Here is a 23,742-nt window from a genome sequence, read left to right on the forward strand (position 1 = left end):
AAGTGTTCTGAATGTCAATCAGCTGAACCTTCTTAGTCGATGGTTGGGCTGGTCTGCAGCCCTTATTCTTAGAGGCCACATATTCCTCACTGGGGAGGGTGGGGGGTCTTCCTTCTCCTTGCTGACATCAACCTCCCATACCCACCTGCATTAAACATTCCTTATGAGTCCGGATCAATTGGGCCAAAGTCAGAACACAACAGTGTAGGGCTGTGACATTAGGGTTACACACCCTGAGTGGTTCCATGAAGGAGAACTCTTCTGAGCGTATGACACTCAACTGTGGAATCAGATGTAGTTTGCTCAAGACCTCAGTTCTGTTCAGCCACTTGTTCCTTTGATTTAGATTATTAATAATGCAGATTTTACTTGCATTGGGTTCATCTAATTTCATTTCCACTAGAGGTTCTCGATGCTCCTCTTCCTCAGCTCCCCCGTTCATACAAGGTGTTGAGCATTCTGTGGATTCACTGATTATGCTGGCCGAAAGTTCTAATTCTGCCTCTTCCAGGACCGTACTCGTGGCATCCTGTGTTGCATTTGGAATTATCCAGCTTGTCAGAGTCCCAGACCCTTTTTTCGTACGCTTTGCTTTCCGGACCCTTTTTTTTTTGCTTTTTTAGAGCGAGCATTAGGCGCATTAGTGGCTGGTAGAGGAGAAGCAATTTCAACCACCGCATTTTTAGCGGCTTCCCGTTTCAGTTGCCGACGTTGTTTTTTATTCAGAGGAGCTTTCTCTCTGGCCTGATCAAGCTCCACCTGGTTACCCTTTTTCGACGGAGCCTCAGGTTCAAGATCCCCCTTTGGTGCAGAGGGTGTTCGCGGCACCCGCTCCATATCCCCATTCGGGTTGGGTAGCCCTAACTGGATAATGGAGTTTGTGTGGATGCTCCTGCACAGTTTTAATAGAATCTTTAACGCAAATTGTACGGAAGCCATAGATGCCTGCAATTCGACTATAGCTGTGCTATTTAGGCCTTCAAGGGCCCCGCTCCCCCGCCCCTATCTGAGTGCTCCAGCTCTTCAGGATCGATGAAGAGATTGGGGGAGGCCGATAGTCGCCCCATGGTAGGCACTACTGGTGAGATAGGAGTGGGGTGAATAGGGTGAATACCTGACAGGTTTGAAGTAGAGTTATCCGTTTGTTTGGGGCTTTGTGTTCCTCTAACCCTCTGGGGATCCTCATCTGCAGGGTTCAGGACCTGTGCTTCTACCACTATTGGGCTTTTTTTTTGCTGATGTAGGGGGCCTATTAAATGTAGCCATCGATTTTTGAATGGATAAGCATAAGTCCAATAGTAAATTGTTATCGATGTCATTATAGTTGGTCGAGTCAAGGACTCCACTGTTATTATGTGGGGGTGAGCGCTTCCCATCTTCAGATGCAGTTTTATCCACAAGGGGGGTCACTTTAGGGGATGCTTTTCCCAAACATGGCCGGGATAGTTCCTTTGTCCGGTACATCACCCACCCCTTTCATCATGCCGTTCTTTGCAACTTTGGGGGGTGGTTTCACTGTTTTTTCCAAATTTCCTTTGCGCAAATTATACCTGGAATTCGCAGGTTTTGTTTTAGTCACTATGCTTTTGGTCGGTACCGCTATACTCTAATCCCGTATAAGCACCACGGTCCGTATCAAAGGCGTGATATGAATACTGATTTGCAAGCGCCGCCTATTTTATGTGGACATCCACTCTGTGCATTTTACAGTACACTAGCACAGTTGCAACCAGATGGGATCAAAGAGGGAATACACCCTCCGCAGTCTCCTGTCCTGTAGTGAGTAATCACAGTGATAAGTTTGTAAATGTTTCTCCTTACCGCTCCTGAGCAGGTTAACTTGTGTAGATCCAGGAAGGGATAGGTGTTAGGGAGAATTCTCTGTTTAGGCTGAATTTCCTAAACTAGTGAGTCCCCCAGCAGCTTTGCTGGATTTCTGGGGTTTATTTTTTTCTCCTGCCAAGAGTGAGACTCTTTTACCCTCACTCTTGGGCATGATTTGAGTGTGTTTCTTTGACTCTAGATGTGTTTTATGGGATATGGGGTCCTTTACTCCATAGGGTCTCAAGTGTTTTTACTATGTGTGTTACACAGCACCCTCCGTGCAGTGACACAGGGGTGTCATAGTGACACCCCACCATAGACTCCATACCCTGGGACTGACTACTGTCTCCCAGGGCATGTAAATTCACCATTGGCTTTACTAATCCCAAATTATTAACAGAAACCAGTACAAACCATCATATTGTGGACGTACTGGTCGGGGCAATTCGATTGCCCGGTGTCTGTTAGTCGAGGGGGCACGTCTCCATCCCCCCTGATCGAGTTTTGCTGGTGGCAGTGGAAACTACTTTTTATATTCGACCGCAAATATTTTCCTATGGGATTTCCCCATTGTTCGAGGCTACCAACTTTAATTATTTAATTCTCATAGCCTCGAACATACCGCCAGTTTATTTAATATTAATTCGCCGGTTGGTATTTTTTGCCAGGACTCGATTCTAAAATGGTGTTTGTGTTCTCTTCTGTGACTCCAACCCAAGTCGAGCCCTCTGTTCCACTTTTTGGCGGGCTTCTCCACAGAAGCCTCCAAAAGTGGTGCCACTCTGTCTGGGTACCACAGAGGGTGTCGGAGGGGGTTTAGGCACCCTGGACTGAGTTACCTTGGTAACTCAAGTCGCACTCTTGTGTGATTGGCCCAAGTGTGTAACGCTCACCTGATTCCCGTAGAGGCGCCGGTCTTGACTGGGCGTATACCGTATCTTCAAAGGTGATGTGTAACACACGGCTGGCTCTTTGAGCTGGACCTCTGGGCACTGTATGTCTGACTTGAAGGGTAAGATGTCTGCAGATAGAAAATATGGGATTAAGGAGCTGGGTTATTGAATGTCTCTCCCTTCTTCCCTTTCTCTTCTCCTGTAGAACCCCAAAGGTTAACGCTCTCACCTTAGGTAAGTGAACGCCGTGCTCTCCATCTGCCTCGGGGCAGGGTGCTGTAACCAGTTTCTTCACTGGATAAGGGGAGCAGGACTGCTGTCCGTCGTTTACTGCACGAACGGTAAGTTTCGAGTAATTCTAATGTCTTTAAAGTCTTTAGTAATGATGTTTCTTGTTTTGCAGGGTTCCGGCAATGGCGGATGACGGGCTGAAGTGAGTTGAAGATGGAGCCCGTGTGATGAATAGAAGCGCCTGGAAGCACGTAAGTAAGCGCTTGTTGCCTGCTTCACGATGCGCTCTGTCTTTTTATTTTGCAGGTACAAGTTCGGAGCTGCTGAAGGGTGCCGGAATACCCACTGGGTTAGATGTGGAAAGGAGTAATGGCACGTGAGTATTAAAGTTCCCCAATGTCTTTAAACGCACCTTGTTTTGTCTTTCTGATGCGGGATGCGGCGCCGAAGGCCTCCGGAGCGTGCGAAGAGTTGGTAAGCTTTTGTCTTTCAGATGCCGGAATGCAGTGTGAAGACTTCCGGAGCGCACAAAGAGTAGGTAAGCCTTTGTCTTTCAGATGCCGGAATACAGCGCGAGGCGTTGGTGACAGCCGATGGACCAGGTAAGTGAAGAGCTGTCACTGAAGACCGTAATGCTAACCTGTTCTTTCTTGTCTTTATAGGTGTTGCTGAAGACTGGATTCAGGATGGTAAGCCTTTTTCCTTAGGCCCAGGATCAGATGCAGAAGACACGATGAGCGTTCTGCTGCAGAGGATGCAGAATAACGCAAAGCAAGATTCATCCATCGGGTGTGGTTTAAATAGCCTCCTGTAGTGCTTAGGTGTCTCCTTCCACAGCCACGCCTAGGTAAGAAAAGAGTTCCTGCTTTCCAGAAGAGTTCCAGTGTTCTGAATCTAGGGAGTGGCTCCTGCCCCACCCAACAGGAAAAGTAGTTCCAAACAGAAGAGGATCAGAGGCTCAACTGGCAGGCAAGTAAGCAGCATGGTCTGCTGCAGGTAAGTCCACCCAAGCATTATGAGCCCGGCGCTTCCAGCGCTGGGACTGGGCATATTTATGAGCCTGGTGCCACTGGCGCCAGGACTGGGTCCAAAAGGTCCCAATTGGGACTAACCAATTGGGGTCCCAATTGGGACTGGTTGGCACTCGGAACCTGGGTTATGGATCTGCTTCCAAGGGAGTTGGGAAAACCCTGACCTTTTGGAAGCAGAGATCATGACAAAGTGGTGAGCCGGCCGGCTCACCACTTAGCATGTTTGATTGACAGCTAGGCTGAGTGAATGGGGGTATGCTGCATAAAAGCAGGGCTTTGGGGACTGGAACTTCAGAAGTCGCCACAGGACCTAAGAATCCGACGAAGGAGAAGCTGAGCCGACCTGCTACGACGACACCACTGGTGGAGCCCTGCTGAAACGTCTCGCCACTTTTCCCAATGACCGAGGAGATCTCCAGCCCGGAGAGTCTTCTTCCTTCGACTGGTGGGGATAACCAGTCTGCTTCCTTTTTTGCTTCCTGGAGCATCTCGTGGACGCCTTGCCTGTGCCAAGCACCCCGGCAACCGGGATACCACGTTTTACCACTACCGCAAATCAAAGGGTAGTACCTTTAACCGGAAAACTCTGCGGCTGGTTTCTTCCCTGGCAGTGCAACGACCTTCATCTTTCCTCCACGTCAAGATCTTCTCTTCCTATGGACGACGCCGCGACTTGCACCCGCTGCCAGGAACAACTGCCCCTGCTGGAAAATCCTTTCCACGTAAGGTACCGTGTTCATCCTGGCTTCCCTTGCAACCGACTGTACTGGGTAGATTTAGCCCCCGGCTTTCGAACCTGGGTTAGCCTGGGACACCCTGGCTAAACTTTTCTGAGCCTAACTAAAACCTTTCTGAACTCCCTGCAAGACTTTTTAAGCCTGTTGTCATTGTGTGATCTTGGGTGCATTTGTGCCCTGCTCTCCAAGAGTGGGCCCGGCCCGTGGACTTTGGCTCACAAGTAACCTTTGACTTTCCTGCCTTGCTTAAGAGTTCCTAAGTATTAGTGTGGTGTATTTTCCTACATTCTGCCTTTTTCCCTCCCTTTTTCGTTAACTTATTGGAGTGCCATCTATAGTTAAGCGCTCACCTCTGTCTGGAAATAAGGGATGTATATATAATAATAGTAACTGTGTTTAGAGTGATTTACAATAATAGTGCTGGAGTGTTTCAATCAGTGGGTTTTTAAATAAATAATTGTATACCTTGATACCAAAGCTCTGGTCAGTGTTTGCTTGTGCTATTGTGTCTGCCTATTGTGTATACTTTGCATAGTGCCTAACTCTTTTTGAGGGAAGTCTGACTGCTCACCGACAGCTACGAGGTAAATCTGGGTGTTACAGACTGCTACCAAGTGGGTTTACTGCCAACACATGTAGTCCTAAATCTTTTGCAGTGGTCCCCAAGGGAACTGCACAGGTTTCTGCCTAACAATAGGGCCTCCTGCCCACCGCAGCCCACAAGTGACCACAGGTCGTGTCAACAGCCAGGCGCTGCCGGATGCTCACCCAAGACATACAAGCACCCACGGACTCCCACGCAGGGCCGTCTCTGCTTGGCTCGTCGGCAGCTCCTGCAGCTCCGCGGCTTCCACAGGGTTCAGGAAGTCGCACAATCCGGCTTCCAAGCTGTCCACAGCGACTCCACCGCGCAACACCTCCTCCAGGCACACAATGGTACGGCGGTTCCGAAGGCAAAACAAACGTACTTTCCAATTATAACAATAACCCTCCCCCACTCTCCCCCCAAATCCCCATAGCCATAGTTCGAGCACATGTATCTAGTTCGCCTGGCGGGCTTGTGGAAAATGTTTCAAGGTCCATTCCTTGCACACTGGGGTTTTAGGCCCAACTTTGAACACTCCTTATGTCCAGTATCATTCCTGGTGGCCTTTCATGTTAGGGGGAGTTCCCAAATGCGATGTCACTTTAGGCCAGGCGTCCATACTTTTCGTAAAAGGGGAGCCACCATTCCTCAATGTTCGTTTTGGACTCGTGTATATGGTGTGTTAGGAACTCCATGTCGTAAATGGCCAGAACTTTAGTGACCCATTCTTTTTCTGTTGGCATATGTGGGTTCTTCCACTTCTGGGCCAGATAGGCTCGTCCCATTTTAATGGTGTGCAGGGGACAGATGTTTCTCTAACTTGATATCCCTTTCCTGGTCGATTGTATTTACAACTTTTGTGTCCGTTGTTTATTCCCCAGGACCCAGACATAACTGAATCATATCAAAAATATCCTATATTGCAACTTTGTGGTATGCAGATAACTATTCAGATTTTCTGCTCGTTATCAAGGCAGTTCTGTTTTGTAAATTAGTTTTGCCTCAAACTATTAAAGCAAGTATTAAAGAAACTGATTTTAGGAAAATTGGAAGAGTGCCAGTTTTAATGTTGGCCCACCCATGGAATAGCCTTACTTTTTTTCTTACGTAGGCAGGCCAAGATTTGTGGGCGAGCAGTATGCCCTCTGCCCTCAGTCCCCGCTCCCTTGTGGTTCAGAGCAGCAAGTCTTTTAGTTAAATAGTTGGGACTCCCTCTGCCTTCAAAAACAGCTTCTCTTTAAAGGCCAAGCCCCAACGCTGTTTCCCCGTTAGCCATTCACTTTGTAACAGAAAATGATGTTCATTTAATTAGTAGGCACATTGAAACTAAACATCTTGCTTATAGACGTTGTTTTTTTTTCTTCTCATAACATTCATAACCTGTTCTAATTCAGCATGTCCTAATTAAAACATTCAACCTTGATTAGTGTTTTATCAATGTTGGCATGAACTTGTGTTCTTATTGTTCATAATGCAAGCACATTTCTGCGCTCAATGCAGTAACGATACTGATCAAAGGCATAGGGTGCTCAAAGCACAGCAAGGAGATTTGTTTTGAAGAACAATGTAACCTGAACGGGGCAAGGTTAGATGGTGCACTTGTTGCTTAGGCAGTTGCTTCTTACATGCATGACGCATAGAAAATAAAACACTCCAGTGAACATGTTAATTCCATAATGCACTTTGACAAGTTTCAGCAATGTTGTGGATATTTCCAATGGTTCTTGAGAAGACCATGCTGGCAAAGTCAATAATTGGAATGCGCATTTGTGAAATGTATTTCTGTAAATGCTAACGGGAATGTTTCATGTGTGGGTATAGGCTGATGTGGCTTGGTTTGGAGTTTAGAGATCTTAACGTAACGGGCATGTAATGCAATTTATGACATTGTGCCACAGAGTAAGGCGAGCATTGGAACTAATCTGTGGCTATTCTTTCCCCAGGTGCTGGGTTAACGCTTAAAACCCCTCCTATTAGACCCACTCCTTTGCAAACTCCAGTTGCCGGGTAGCAGCCAGGTACTCGGGCTGATCTCGTTTTTCTTTGTGGCTTTATAAATGTGCTGATGAGTTTTGTTTCCAATTTGGTTTAGGCGGATTCCTGTGCCCCCATGCCCTCCAGCTGTTCTCATTCTCCGTTTGTTTTCTGTTACCCAGACATGGTCCTGGGCGTCTGTCTGGGGATGGTAGGCTGAGTGTTTGGTGTCTCATCTCTGGTAAGAAAAATCCAAGTCGTTAATTTCTGTTCTAGATTACATTTCCCTGGTTCCAGTCCGCAGTTTTTTGGTTGCGGCCAAGGGCATTTCATTTTAGTTCTTGTAGAGTGCTACAAGCCCATAGGCCTCGCAGCGCACACAAAAGGACAAAGTGGACAAACATGAAGGAGCGGAAAAAAAGGGGTCTAATCCAAGGAATGAAAGTCTTATTCACTTTCTTGAAAACGGTTAATGAAGACGACTTAATAAGGAGTTCCATTCTAGTGGGGGCCCTGACTTCAAAACAAGTACCTCCAAACTTCTCCAGGCAATAACAAGGTTGGGTTAGAAGATATGAGTAGCTGGAGCGCAGTGTTCTCTAAGGCTTAACACAAGAGATTCTTTTTACCAAGTAGCAAGGTGCAACTGAGTGTAAACATTTAAAAACAAGGGACAGTCTTCTAACTCTCTCTTTGACCGGCAGCCAGTAAAGTTTTCTCCTAAGATCTGAAGCATGGTCACCCTTAGCGAGACCAAAGACTGCCCTAACGGCACCGTTCTGTGTCATTTATAGACGCTTAAAATTAGCTTTAGAGGTGCCAATAACTAGGCTGTTACAATAATCCAGGTGGGAATTGGTTAGCGATGTAGCAAGAAGAGCGCTTTTTAATGTTGAGATAAGGACGCATCTGATGGAGGCGTTTGATAACAAAACCACAAGAGAAGCTAGAGGAGCGAACGTTGGAGACATGCTTTTTCATAGATAACTCAGAGTGACACCCAAGGTTTTTACACTTTTGGATGCAGGAATAATATTGTCCATGATGATAAACTGAGAGAACTTTGCATCACTTTTCTTAGGACGCGACACTGAGTCAATACAATCTCTTCAGTTTTACTGTTATTTAGAAACAAGGAATTGTAGGCCATCCAGTTCTGGATTTCTTTGTAGAGATTGTTCACAGTATTAGTATCATTGTCATAGATACCAGTGAACTCAAAAAGGACCTGTGTGTCCTCAGCATAATTGGCATACTGGACACCCAGGCTGTGTAGAAGATCCAGAAGTGGTCTGATATAAATGTTGAACAGAATGGGAGACGAGCATGACCCCTGCGGCACACCGCATGAGGAAAGAAATGGAAGGGCTTCAAACTTTGCAGCTGTCACCCTGGATGTCCTGGGACCTAGGAAAGATGTAATCCAGTTAGCTGCCCCCTCTGAGCAGTAGACGATGTTAAGTAGTCTCTCATGTAACAGATCATGGTCGATCAAGTCAAACGCTGCAGAGAGGTCCAAAAACATAAGTAATGCATGATGGCCTGCTTCAACGATCGCAGAAATGTTAGACTTAAGGTTCAAATAGGCGGTTTCAGTCCCATGACGAGCCCTGAAGCCATACTGGTGAGTACCCAGAAGTTTATTAGCCTCTATATATTTTTGCAATTGTAAGTATGGAGCTCTATCAAGAATTTTAGTCAGAAAGGGAACATTAGTAATGGGCCACGTTCTTTGCATTAGCAGGGTCCAAAGATGTTTTTTTTAGTAAAGAAGTAATCCATGCGTTCTTCATTGAAGCGGGCACCCTGCATTCTGAGAGACATATTAATCACCCTGGTGATCCATGAAGTGATAGTATTCAGAGCATCACGCAAGATGTTGGTAGGGCAATGATCCCCTGCACAAGTAGTGGGTTTAAGGCCTTTAATAATGTTGCAGATCTCAGATTCCGAACAATCTTCGAGGTTGAAGTTGGGAATAGACGGAAAAAAGATGGTAGAAAAGACGCTTTAAAGCAGGTAGTAGGTGTAGGTGTTTTTATACTGTTAGCTAAAAGAAGACGTTGGTTCATAATATTAGCCTGGTGGCTGGATGTTTTAGCCTGGAAATCCTCTTGAAAATTTTGACACCAAGTGGAGTCTTTAAGAATCGGCAGAAAAGGTGAGGTATTTTCAAATTCCTTAGGAGAGGATTTGGCTTTGTCATTACGCATGATTATAGTTATCTCCTTTGGGCTTTAATAATGGCTTTCGTATAGGCATGAGCAGCAGCTTTATATTTATTCAAGGTGAGAATTTTCTTGCACCACTCACTTACCAAGGCCCTTTGTTTTCCTGGCTTATGATATTGTCAGTAAACCAGGATTTTCTTAAGGTTTCTAATTTCACAGTTTTTACTTTTTCTAGGGCCAAAATATCGATGGAGGCTGTGATAGAACTGGTGATGTGATCTACTAAATCTGAAGTATTGTCAAAGATTCCCTTAGTCTGGAGTTTGTCCGACACCACAGTGGAGACATCTTGGACAAAATAATGTTCACATCCCAGCAAGTTATCTTGCTCCTGGGATTGCTGTTCATCTTGAGCTGAGCAGAGGGCAGTGTGAACTCAGAGCTCACAAAGAAATTATCCGACCACGGACAGTGGTGGGAATAAGTATTAATATTCTGAATGTTACGGGTCAAACTCCAGTCTAGGGTCCGTACACCCAGATGTGTAGGGGTTTTGACCAGCTGGGAAACCCTGAGGACTTCCAAAGCCGACGACAATGAACCCACCATAGCATCAGTGAGATCACAAGCCCACAGGTTAAAATCGCCCAATAATATGACTGGGGAATTGTGTTTTATAAGATTTTTGAGCATGGAAAGAAGTTGTTCTTCAAACAGCGGAAGTGCCTGAGGGGGTCTATACAACAAGAGCATAATAATAGACCATAATAATGGACATGTTACTATTAACTTTTAGTTTAAGAATGTTTCTCACAGCCATTTTTATAAGGTGACTGAACTACGTGACAGTTGAGGAATTCCCTGACACAGAACATTACATCACCTCTTCTTTTTTCAATGCGGTCTGCCTGGAACAGTTTATACCCTGCTGGGTGGAATTGTCAGCTGAAATCTGTGCTGTTTCGTGCAGCCAAGTTTCAGTAACTGCGAATGAGATCAACTTTGTGCTCATCAATGTAATCAGCTATTTCTGGGCCATGTAAACAGGCAGAGTGAGTATTTAGAAGAGAGATAGCATGGGGTGGTTGGGACCATATTTAGCCTTTGGAGACATAGTGGGTTCAATGGGGAGAGTCATAATGGGACCAGGAGAGACAGGCTTCCTAATGGGTATAGGTTGGCTATCTCGCTTTAATGTAAACAGGGCAAGGCAATAGCTGGGTAACTGTTTGTACGACTCTAGGGGGCGATATTATAATAGGGTGCTCCAGTTCAATAAGAGACTGATCAAGTCCCAACGGCAAATATTTGTTAAGCATAGCAGCAAGCTTTGTCTGATAACGAGTAAGCATGTCTAAATGTAATACAAGATCTGTTGAAAACAAAAAAAGCAGAAGTGCTATGCTTACCGAAACCTGATAGCAGCAGAGCTCATGGCACACCCAGCACACTCTCTGTACAAACCGGCACTAACTGGAGGCTCAAACGCACCAGGCGCTAGTGCGCCTGTTAAGTGATTAAATAATTGCACGAACTACAAAGCTTAAGGGGCTTGTAGTTCCCAGCGCAATGTCAATGGGGCCAATAGGTGACCCTCTTGTCTGACTGCAAACAAGTCAGGAAAAGCTAATTAGTAGATCAAACTGATATGACCAACACAGCGTTACAGTATCAATTAGAGTCAAATGCACACATTTAAAATGTTAAAATGAAGCAGTCGCAGATAAGATCACAAATAATATAAGCAGAGTAAATGCAGAAGCAGCTGAGTAGACCTAAACTGCCTAGTGCAGGTGAGGAGCCATTCTGGGAGTTGCTGTCCTGAAATAAGAGAACCAGTACCGGCAGGCATTGTGTGACAGAGGGTGGTGCCCATATTAACCTTTGTCAGGGGGTTTCAGGTACTGCCCTCTTAATCCCTCTCCCCACCTCTGGAACAGGGCTGGCTTTGGCTTAAGCCTGGTAAGTCCCCTGTCCCAGATCGAGTGGTCCCTGTCCCCCACCCTCCTGGCAGGGTCCTGTCCCAGAATGTTGCATGCTTCCCTACCCATGGTCTACTCCACCTTTCCAGCTACTTGACATTTAGCTGATTGGAATGCCTGATCTGTGGAGAAAACGCTCTCAAACCAGAGCCTCCAAAAACCATACACTCCAGACAGTGAAAAAAGTATAACATAATGGAGAGAGCTCCTACCAAACTGTGATAAAGTACCAGGCTGTCACATTCACATCAAGTCACATCAAGAAAACCTCAGCCGACCCCTCCTGCCCAGCTAGCTATCACCTGATCTCCATCACTCCTTTCCTGGGCAACTCATGGAAAAGCTGTCCATCTCCCAGCTTAATCTTCACACTGAATCTGTGGGTTATCTCCATGACCATTCGTCTGGCTTCAGAGCAGCCAGAGCACTGACCTTGCTCTCTCCTGAACATCCGTGAGGACTTGCTCTCTTACCTTGATTCTAATCTCTCCTCTGTCCTCATCTTACTCTATCGCTCTTCTGCCTTTGACACAGTCAACCATGCCATCCTGCTCAATCGTCTCAATGATAACCTGGGTATCACTGATCAGGCCCTGGCCTGGCTGATCTCGTTCCTCTTTGATAGACCTTCCCTGGTCCAACTTGGGTCCTTCCTTTCCTCGATCTCACTATCTACCTGTGGTGTTCCCCAGGGGTCTAACATCTCTCCCTGGCTGTTCAACCAGTAGCTGGCACCTCTCGCCCACTGCATTGCCGCCCTTGGCTCCAACTTTCAGTGCTATGCAGATGGCACTCACGTTTTCAGGCTCCCCTCTGCCACCTCTTCTCCTTCTCTCCTCTGTCTGCCTGCTATCCAGGAGTGGTGTGCTGCCAATGATCTCTGCCTTAATGCCAGTAAGACCGAGATACTCCTCATCAGCACGCCTGCACCCTCCTTTCTTGTCACTCTCTGGCCGGCATCCCTTGGCCCTCTTCTTGCTCCCACCTGTGAGGCTAAGAACCTCTGGGTAATCTTTGACTCTACACTCTCCTTTTCTACTCACATCTGACGTCTCTAAGAAGTCAAACTACCAACTGCACCTCCTCAGAGGTATTCTTCCTTTTGAAGGCACCTGGTCCCAACACGATACCAAAATAAGCCAAATAAAGCACACACCCCACTAGGAAACGAGACCAGGAGATGTATTGCAAGTTGAACAAAGTTTTATATAAGATAAGTTGTGCATGCAGAGAACTCTGCTGCTCTGAGAGCGCTCTGCCAGACATTACATGAACAGTACATTATAAGTTCTGGAAACGTCACTACTGATGTTACCTTATAGGTACATCATAGTTCAGCAGACATTTTAAGGGGATGCTGTAAAGTTAGTTTGACAAATATATGGTTTGGCGGCCCTTTACGCCTAAAGGTTCATAAAACACAGTGCCCTGAGCCAGGTGCCTGCCTTGGTTTTTTTTTTATCTGCTTGATGCCTCATGATATGATTTGAAACATGTTGTTTCTAAAGAGGATGTATGGTATGCAGGGATTAGGGCTGTGGTGGGTACTCGGCGTGGTCACTACAAGAGTTTAGATGTGTATCTGCATCAAAGAGGTAGAGGGTCAGGGGCGCTGTAACTTTAAAAGGTTGGGGTCGAGTGTGCCCAAGCAGGTTTGTGGAGACAGATGAGCCCGCAGGCCAGGGTTTGCTCCGGTCACAAGCGGGGCAGTGAGCTCATAGGAAGAGAAAGGATACTGAATACTTGCAACAATACATGGCTAAGCTTCCGTGAGAATTGGGTTTGTGCAGAGCTGCCAGGAGGTGAAGGGGGGAGGTTGGGCTTTCTATGTGCGGCGCTGGACAGAGGGAGAAATGGCCTTTGGGGTGGTACAAAATGGAGTCTGTATATCTCACCAGATGGTTTTGTTTACTGTCTCATTTGCAGTTAATACATGGCCCAAATCATAAGAACAGATGAACAAATGCGGGGACGTCTCCCACCATTGAGTAAACATGAGATCCATTTCACGCAGGAATGTCTGGGGGGGGTTCAGAAAGACCTTCCCTCCCCAACACTTTCCTCTCCTTCCACCAGAAACTCACTGTCTCTAGAGCTTTGGTTCTCTCTAGGCTGGACTACTGCAACAGTCTTTTTCTAAATCTGCCTGCTTCTACTCTCCACCCTCTGCAACTCATCCAGAACAGGACTGCGAGACTTGTCCTTGGCCTCAAGCCAAGGGATTGTATCTCTCCAGCACTGAAATCTCTGCATTGGCTCCCAGTGGCTGCAAGAATTAAGTTTAAGACCCTCTGCATTGTCCACAAGGCCTTCTGGGGCCTGGGCCATCAATACCTCAAACTCTCTTCGTAAATACCTTCCTACTCAAGCTCTTCGCACCTCCACCCCCAATTCCCTGAGGGTCAGTTGCTTCTCCAAGCAACAAGTTGGTGATAGATCTTTCTTGGCCTGGGACCTCTCTCCGGAACAGCCACCCTGCCTCTCTGAAATTTGAGAACCATCTCCGGTTCCAGAAGCACCTCAAGACCTTCCTCTTTGCTTCTGCCTTCTCTCTTCCTCTCCCCTGCTGATCTCCTGTCTGATACTGCACTGGTCACTTGGCTACCCTCTGATTTTGAGCCCAGGTCCCTGCCCGCCCAGTTGCACACCCACACTGCCTTTCGGCAACCCTTGCACTTGGGTCTATATTTGTAACCCTACAGTCCCCCTACCTGCACTTTTGGACACCTGCTGTCTGCACTTAACCTTGCACCTGCCACCTCCTGGCCACACTTTTTGTTGTTGTTTTGATCCCATCTACAGCACTGCCTCCTCCCCTGCACTTGTGCGATCGCAGTGTCACTTGGCCTAGTAAGATTGTTGTCTCTGTCCTCCCTCTGTTCCCCCTTCCTTGCCTCGTCATGCCTTGAAACACTTGTGTATAGGCTCGTTACAAATGCCATATCATATCATTCATACATAGAGAGGGTACACAAAGCATACTTATCTGCTGCTTGAGCAGCACATTACGAGGAAGAGGAGTAAGATATGTACCTTAAAGAATATGCCTATAGAGAATTGAACTACTTGTTTTTACCTAGGTTGGTGGGAAATGTAGTTAAATTAGTGTGCTCTATAGTTTGAGATGTTCCTGCTTTAGTGGTGGAATAAATAGGCAAGCATAATGCATACTTCCAATCTTGACTTAGAATTTGAATGGTGGTGCGAGGCAGGGTGCTATGATTGGAATATCAAACTTTGCCACTTTTGTTTTATAACTCTCATATCTGGCTGTAGATGCTTTCAAAGATTTGATAATTTTATTGAGCATTGACTGAGTCACTAAGTTACACTCAGGAGGTATGCACTGGGAAGTGGAAACTGGAGTTTTATCTGATAGGTTGACCGGGTCGGCAGATGCAGTTCTGCATCTTTAAGCTTTCAATCCTCTCATTGAACAATTTCATCAGATAATACTTTGCTCTTGAGAATGTCAGGGAGAGGCTGTCTGAAAAAGAATAAACATTTCCCTGAAGATTCTCAATGGTCCTGTGCAATTTTAAAACAAATTTGTTAACCAGCCTTTTTACCAAATGTTGGCCTCAACTAGCTTTGAGATGTTGGGGTGGGGGGGGGGCATGTCCCCCCCCCCACACACTCCCATTAATTCCCTCTTTCCCAAACTAATTTATTGTTTAATCTAAATGTATGGTTGGTGGATTTCGTTGCTGTGAATATTCTGCACTGAAAAACATGTACAGTGAATATTCTGTTGTGAAATCACGTTACCTGCTGAAAAACGATTTCTGTGAGTTCAATGCATTATCGATCCTACTCTGAATGCACAATCTCTTGGTATAGTGAACCAGGATTTTAAACCTTTACTAATGGGTGTCAGAAGGTACCATTTGAGTAAAGATTTTACTTTGTGTCCTTAAGGGTCTTTGCCATGGTGCTTTAGGTAGAGAAATCAATTAGGCTTGCACTATAGGAATAAGGCCACATGGTTTAGTGCATGGGTCACACCAAGGCATGTATTTGAGAGCGTGGAGCTCTTGTTGCTTAACTTGTCTGCTTTAAAGTGATGGCAGTCTTCTAATGGCATTACTATCGTGGGCAAACAGCAAAGCTAGACCTTGGCTGCCATTATTGGCTGGTGAACTAGATGTGCAAAACTAAGGCAGTCTATACCCCGATCACTCCTTGTGTGTACTTGGATGTTTCTTTAGCCAAGATTTGAAATCTCCAGAATTGGCTGGAAATCGTGAGCAGGTGTTGAGCGAAGCCTCTGATTTCTGTACGGAAGAGGGTGTGACTGCGTGAAGAGTTGTGCTCCTGAGAGGTTTGACATGAGAAGAAACCTGTGTTTCAGAAGCAGAATGGTGCCTGAACATGGTCGTAATCACCTGATTGAAGATATAACTATCTGCAGCTAGATATATTTGAGATGTGTAGTGTCTGATGTTGCTTAAGGATTGGTGGCAGGCTTCTGTGGTGGGGTTATTGTAACAAAGATTTTGCCATTTTACTCCTCAGAAACAGATAAACCAGTTGAAAGGTTAGTGATAATGTAGAAAACAATGTCGAAAGTCATTTAAAAAAAAAAAAAAATTCGGAAAACAAATGTTGAATTTATTTTTCAATACGTTTTTTTTTTAAATGGGGGGTTCCCCCAACCCCCCCTTTTTTTTATTTTACCCATTTTTTATACTTACCAACGCCAAAAAATACATATAAATAAAAAAAATACATTCAACATTTTTTTTTCGACATTTTTGTCATTCAACATTATTTTTTCTAAAATATGACTGACCACCGGTTAGTGGATGACATTCTGTGGTAATTGGATTTATTTCTTCAATTATCTGCTAACCTCTTGAGTCTCTAAGCTCATACAATTTCGATTGACTGACTTGGGAAACTACATTCCTGGTGGCTAGCACGTCAGGCACATATTGGGGATTTTGAAGCTGTCTTTTGATGTCAACTGTAGCGCAGCTATGTGGACCATTCCCCTTACCTTTTGGAACCATTGCGCCATGGGCAATATTTCTTGGCAACTACAAAATCCCTCCCAGAGGTGGGGTTTTAGATTTTGCCAATTGGACGTACACAACCTCTTAAATGCTGGGAAAGCCATATGCTCCAGTCAACCTTTTGGTCTGTAAAATCAAATTCTAAAGCAATTGGAAAAGAGGGACTGTGGGAAGCAATAATAAGGAAAAGTGACCTTCCTGGTGATTTCAGAACCCTTAGCATGTGCCCTCCCTGCTTCTCGGTCTTCCAGCTATCCTATTTCAACATAGGCGGTGGTACAGCCTTTCATGCTGAGAAAAATATCTAGGACCTGGGAGATGATGGTTGGCGATGTGTGGGTGGTGGCAGGATATCTGTGCACGATGGGAGGTCCCTGGTGGAATCCTGACACCTAAAACTCTAGCTATTGCACCATTTGGAGAAGCGTTGTTGCCCTGCTGGGTAGACCATAACAGTTATGAAGGAAGGCCATTCATGGAATTGGTTTGTAGGCACATTTTATGTATGTTAACACATGTGTGCTGAATTTGATGGATGGCCATGATTTGGTCGAAAACGAAAATGTTCGAGGGAGAAAAAAAGTTATTTGGATGAAAATAACTTGGTTTTGTCTCCCGTGGACATTGCCAACAACCTGCTCCCCCACTCCCTTACTCACCTTCTGGCGGCACAAGGCCAAGTGTGCCACTGCCTCCGCCATCCCTCTGCAATGGCGGTTCTTTTCACGCACTTGGATTGGAACCGGCGCTGCAGGGTCTTCTTTTTTTTTTTTATTTTACTTTGCTTGTCCCCCGCTTTCCTTCTTATGGAAGCAGGGGACACCCCCGCAACCCCCACTCCCCTTGGACCGCCATTTTTGGGATTCGTTTTTTTTTCAATGCCATATTCGGCCTTTTCTTCCTTTTGGTTTTTTTCCCTTTATTTCATACGGATACTGAATTTGATATGTAGGTCAGCCTTCTTTATATTAGGAACCCACTTGCACAATCTGCAAAAATTAGCTGCATTTTTTGCAAATTAGTTCATCATTTTCCCAATTACAGTGAAAAGGAAATCAAAGGCTTTTTCTATGATTATTTATTTTTATCAGAAAAGTAAGTGAGAATGCTAAATAATGTATTTATCATTTTTCTCCTAATATACTTGTAATTAATAGAATTAGTACCTTTTTAAGTTCTACGTTTTGTTTAGTATTAAAATATTTGAAAAACAACTTACTTTCTTTTTCCACCTATATTCAAATACTATATTTCACCAAATGTGATAATGCAAAAATTGCCAAACGCAACCAGTTTCATTGATGACGTTGTTTTCTATATGGACAGTTTTATGGTCCATTTCCTATGTATTTGGTTATTGCTGATTACTCTACAGTACATTAAATGCTCTGTCCATATATGCTTTTGGAGTGTGTTAAATTGTAATGATTATTTTAGGTACCGTTTAAGATCAGAAATGCCTGATATTTGGCTTTTTAAATTAAGAAGGAAATCTGCAGTATATCAAAAATATAATTCAGTGTTTGAAGAACAATATGAAATATATCTAATATTCTTCACTTTTGATCACACGCTTTGCAGACTGTCTTTAGGAGGATTTACCCTAAAATTAATTATTTGAATGTTTTATGCCATGTAACTTTGTTTTCTGTAACTGTTCATGGCTTTCATTCTCTTTACAGATGATGTCTCAGGCAGAAATGCAACAGAGAGACCTGATTAGGAGTATAGAATGCCTTCCACCTGGGGGCCATCTTACTTCGTTGGATCAAGATCTTTTAATGCTAAAAGCAACATCCATGGCCACAATGAACTGCTTAAATGATTGCTTCCACATCTTGCAGCTGCAACATGCTTCACAGCAGAAGCGCTCCTGTCCATCAGGTAAAGTACCTATGCAGTGATTTCAGTGTACTCCAGTTTGTTTGGGTGTGTACCTAATTCATTTACACTTGATGTTTTATTCTAGTGAAATACACAGACACAAAGGCAAAATATTACACTTTCTCTTGTTTTTAACTCTGAGCTGAATCGGAACTGCATCATTACAAATGTAAGAACTAAATTCCATCCTTTTCATGGAAATGTGTAATGGAAGGGCAAGTTTCACGTGACAGTCTCTGTACTGTCAGTCACCTTTACACGTGTCATTGTATGCCCTGCAGCTTTTCCTTGCAAACTTTTCCATCTTTAAGAGCTGAAATTATCATTAACAGAACCTTCCTTGCACCAAACATCATAAATCTCTTTAACTCTTTCTACTTCCATAGCTACGATATTGTTGATCAGGACATTTTAAATAATGCCATGTTTCCATGTCTATTAATAGTCATTACTTTTCTAAATAATACAAAATGTCTATTGGAATGGATTGTGTCTTCCCACGTAGTCCTCATTTTAGATATTCGTATCTTCAGCTTTGCTGCTTTGGAAAAATGTTTTCCACCAGGGGGCGCTGTGCTCGAGGTCGCAGTGTCTATGTCCCTCGGGCTGCCATCGAACGCCGACGTCATCCACAGTATAAAGGGCTCGAGCTGCTCCTGTTGGCTTCAGTTCCATTTTTACGACAAAGCTTTCACTTCGTGTCTATGAAAACAGCGCTTCAGTTTCGACTCTTCATCAAATCCTTCTACCCCGAAAACTGGTTTTAAAAAGTGCCAGAAATGTGGGAAGAAAATGTCTATTACTGAACCCCATCAAGTTTGCCTCTGGTGCTTGGGTCCGGACCATCGAGTTGACGAATGTGGTTCCTGTCAGGCCATGACCAACAAAGCTCTCAAGGAACGAAGAGGTAAATTGGCAGTGAGGGAGGAATCCTCAAAGTCCTCTTCAAGCAAGAAGAAAGACTCTGTGGAGTCTAGTAGTAAACAACGTAAATCGAAGAAATCTAGGTTGAGGAGTCTGTCTCGTAAATCTACGTCGTCTTCTTCGAAGAAGGCGAGAGAAAGGCATCTCCGATCTTCTTCCTCGTCCGATACAGGGGTTAACAAATGTTCTTCAAAGCATGATTCCCCTAGGAAATGCGAGGCCTTCGGAGCCTTGATGATGCATATCTTTGAGAACGTGGCCCAGATGCCCTTGAATAAATCGCGTGAAGGCCATGCCCCGGCTCACTCGAAAAGGGGGAGGGCAGAGATTAGATGCTCTAAATCCAGCAAAAAATCATCGAGGGTGTCATCGAGAAAAACCTCTTCGACACCTCATAACAAGATCAAAGCACCGGTGCATAAATCGGGCGCAACAGACCAAATGGCGTCGGGTACCAAACCGCCATTGACGTCTGTGTCAAAGGTCTCGTTGATGCATCTGTCGAAGACATACTCTACGCCAGTGTCGAGGACAGCGTCGACAGCTACCTCGACGGCGCTTACATCCAAAGCTCCTTTGACCGTGTCGAAGCCTGCGTCAACGCCTTAAGCGTCTTTGGCGAGGTCAACGCTGATTCCGGCGCCAATCGACGCCAAGGTCTATGCCTCCACGGGTAACATTTTTGACCCTGTGCCTAGACAAGACTTTTTCAAGTCTATGGCTTCTATTTACAAAGAACAATCTTCTGAAGAGGATATTTCCCATGCTGGGGGATAATTTGGTACAAGGGATGTTCCTGGGGAACTAATTGATCCTCACTCCAAAATGGCTGAAATCTATGAATGCCTGCAAACAGCAAGTGGTCTAGACACGTCTCCTGAAGTGGAGTTTGATAAACCCGACCCTGCTGACCATGCAGAGCTGGGATATAGGAACCTTATGAATAGGGTGGTAGAGTTCATGGTGTGGAATAGAAGTTCCCCCGTTTATGAGCAAGACGACATGACGGACAGTCTTAATGGAGGTCCTCAAACAGATCCTGCCCTTCCTTTTCACACTGCCCTTCAGAAGAAAGTTGTGGCCGCATGGGAAGCTCCAGATTCTGGACCAGCGGTAAATAAAACATTTGCAGGAAAATACAGACCCTCTTCTTCTGACCCTGAATACTTAACTAAACATCCTATACCCAAGAGCTTAGTAGACCAGGCAGCCACATCCACTAGACAATCTGCATACCCTTCAATTCCCTCAGATAGGGACGATAAAATAATTGATGCCTGGTCTCGCAAGATTTTCTCTTCGGGCAGCATGGCCTTAAAGTAAACAAATGTGACTTGCACCTTTGCAAGATTCACATATACACTCTGTGGGATTGTATTACTGCAGTGGCTGAACATATTCCTGAGGGCGACAAGCGAGACGGTATCCTTACGATTGTGAAAGATGGAAAGGAGGCTATGAGGGGAATGCCTTCAATCAATACTGGACACTGCTGACAGCATCAGCAGGTCCATGGCGTCTAGCACAGTGCTATGCAGATTTGAGTGGCTGAGAAAGTTTTGTTTCGCACCGAATGTGCAGGCCACACTTCTCAATATGCCATTTGACGGCTTGAGGTTGTTTGGCAGCAAGGCAGATGAAAGTTTGGAAAAGCTGCAGACCTCTAAGGCGGCGGCTAAGTCACTTAGCGCCTCCATACGACAACCTCAGCAACACTCCTACTCAGGCTCATCTTCCTGGAGGGGTCGTCCTTTTCGTTTTTATTCCTCATTTGGAAGAGGAAAAGGACAGGCCATTCATGGAGGATTGCAAAGAAAATGTTCTCGTGGACAAGGAAATTGTGCTAAATCAGCCCCAGCAGGAGCATCTGTCCCATCAGCCGCTGCTACAGCCACCTCAAAGCCACTCTGAGGCCTTGACCCACAAGACCCCGGTGGGAGGCAGTATCTCTCAGCATCTGAATGAATGGTGGGGCAATACCTCAGATGCTTGGGCACCGGAAACGGTAGCCCAGGGTTACTGCCTTCCCTTTCAAAAAAGGCCTCCGGATCATCCACCGGGATACAACTCTGTCAACATTCCAGATCCGCTCCTGTTGCAGGAAATTTTAACCCTGCTAGAGAAAGGTGCAATAGAACATGTACCTGTAGCGGAAAGGAACAAGGGTTGGTATTCCCCATACTTCGTAATCCCAAAAAAGGACGGAGGATTGAGACCCATCTTGGACTTAAACAAGTTCCTCAGAAAGGACAATTTCAAGATGGTAACACTTTGTCAGATCCTTCATGCTCTCCAACTCCTAGACTGGTTGGTATCATTGGACCTTCGGGATGCTTACTTTCATGTGCCGATCCATCTCAAGCACAGGAAGTACCTGAAGTTCACGATTGGCAATTATCACTAACAGGTTTGAGTTCTACCATTCGGGTTGACCTCCGCCCAATGGCTTTCACCAAGCTGATGGCGGTAGTGGCAGCGAGTCTCGGGAGAGGTGGGATTAATGTCTACTCTTACCTGGATGATTGGTTAATCGGGGCGTGTTCACCCGAACAAGCCCAGGAACATCTGAACATGACCTGCCACTTCTTACACAGACTGGGCTTCTCCCTCAATTTCAAGAGGTCAAATATGATACTATTCCAAAGACTCCAATTCATCAGAGCAGTCATGGATACTTCCTCGGGCAAAGCATCGCCTCCCGAGGTTAGAGCTCCCCACATTCTGCAGATGGTAACAAAGTTCTAGAATGCCCAGCATGTGCAGGCCTTCGATTTTCTGAGGTTGCTCAGCCTCATGGCATCCTGCATTTTTCTGGTGCCAGAGGCCAGATTGAGATCCCTTCAATGGGCCCTCAGGACTCAAGGGTTCCAATTTTCGGCAGATATGTCAGATCTGTGGCAAGTTCCAGCCAGAGTGGCTCAAGATCTTCTATGGTGGGCTTGCAAGGACAATAACCTCAAGGGAGAATCTTTTTGACAACCATGGCCGGAGATAACAGTAGTGACGGATGCCTCACTCACAGGGTGGGGAGCCCACACCAACAATATGACAATCAGCGGTCGTTCGTCTCCATCGGAGTCCAAACTACACATCAACCTTTTTAGAGCTGAGGGTAATCAGACTAGCGCTGAAGGCCTTTCTGCCCGCTGTACGAGGAAAGAATGTCTTGATAATGATGGACAACAGAGTGGCCAAGTACTACCTCAACAAGAGAGGTGTAGGGTCACTACTACTGTGCAGAGAGGCAATGCAGCTCTGGTTCTGGGCAATACAAGAAGGAATCTCTCTGTCGGCAGTTCACCTAGCCGTAGAGCAGAACACAGCAGTGGATGCTCTGAGCAGGCAGGGCCCAGTGTCCCACAAGACGAGTGAGAACTAGCCAAGGAAGTCCTTCAAGAGATCTTCACCCTTTGGGGAACCCCTCATGTGGATCTGTTCGCAACCAGTGTCAACCGGAAGTGCAAACTATACTGCTCAAGGGATTTTCCTCCAAGAGGAGCTCTAGAGGATGCATTCGTAGTGGACTGGGAGTTTCTACTCCTACTTGTTTGTTTATTATTTATAATGCGCGAGCGTACCCAAGGGTATCAGGGCGCAGCCTTTACAAGAATTTGCGAAGCTTAGTTACAGGTCATAGGGTATACAGAGAGAAAATATGGTACACTTATATACATTTCAACAATGAAGTACATGGTTATTATATACATATAACAGGAGGGCACACGCGGTTACATTGTGTGCCGGTAACATGAAAAAGGGATAGCCTGGCGTTGGAGTAACTTAGACGGCCTATACACGTTCCCTCCAGTCCCCGTGATTCCTCATGTAATCAGGAGGTTGAGAAAGTTCAGGAAAACCATGATCCTAATTGCCCCGGATTGGGACAGGAGGACGTGGAACCCGGACGACATCTTCCACAAAGAGAGGATTTCCTCTCGCAAGAGGAAAGTCAGGTTCTCCATCCAGAGGTCAAGACACTCGGACTTCACGCATAGTTTCTGAGAGGCTGATCTATAAGGATTGGGACCTCCCGGATGACGTAATAGAGAATTTGCTTTCGGCCAGAAGGCCAGCAACAAAATACTTGTACTGGTGTCATTGGGACAGGTTCAGTAACTGGTGCAACGTCAAGAATGTGGACCATTTCCTATGCAATACACCTATGGTACTTTCTTTCCTTTTACACTTGGCCAATCTTGGGCTTCAGGTTGGCACAATAAAAGGATACGCGGCAGCGCTGTCTATTTTTAAGCGCTCCTCAGAAGAAGTGCCTTACTTCAAGATGCCTTTGATTGTACAGTTCCTGAAAGGTCTCACTAATGTGTACCCTCCAGTCCCATTTCAGGTACCTGTGTGGGATATAAATTTAGTTATAAAGTTCCTTACATGCATTCCTTTTGAGCCCTTGCTAGGACTCCTTGCTTTAAAGACGATCCTTCTAGTGGCAATTAAATCAGCCCGCAGGGTGAGCGAGTTGCAGGCTCTCTTGT

General features: G+C 45.4%; 1 protein-coding gene across 1 annotated transcript in view; it reads left to right on the forward strand.

Annotated features, from left to right (window-relative positions):
- Nucleotides 1–23,742, forward strand: part of OSBPL11 (oxysterol binding protein like 11) — a 719,530-nt gene that overhangs the window by 294,908 nt on the left and 400,880 nt on the right. Inside the window, exon 6 of the mRNA XM_069616637.1 lies at nt 18,127–18,328. Coding sequence (XP_069472738.1) covers nt 18,127–18,328 — 202 coding nt within the window. The remainder of the gene's footprint in view (nt 1–18,126; nt 18,329–23,742) is intronic.

This window comes from Ambystoma mexicanum, chromosome 9, assembly GCF_040938575.1.
Source record: "Ambystoma mexicanum isolate Mex_15411 chromosome 9, UKY_AmexF1_1, whole genome shotgun sequence".
NCBI classification, from domain to species: domain Eukaryota; kingdom Metazoa; phylum Chordata; class Amphibia; order Caudata; family Ambystomatidae; genus Ambystoma; species Ambystoma mexicanum.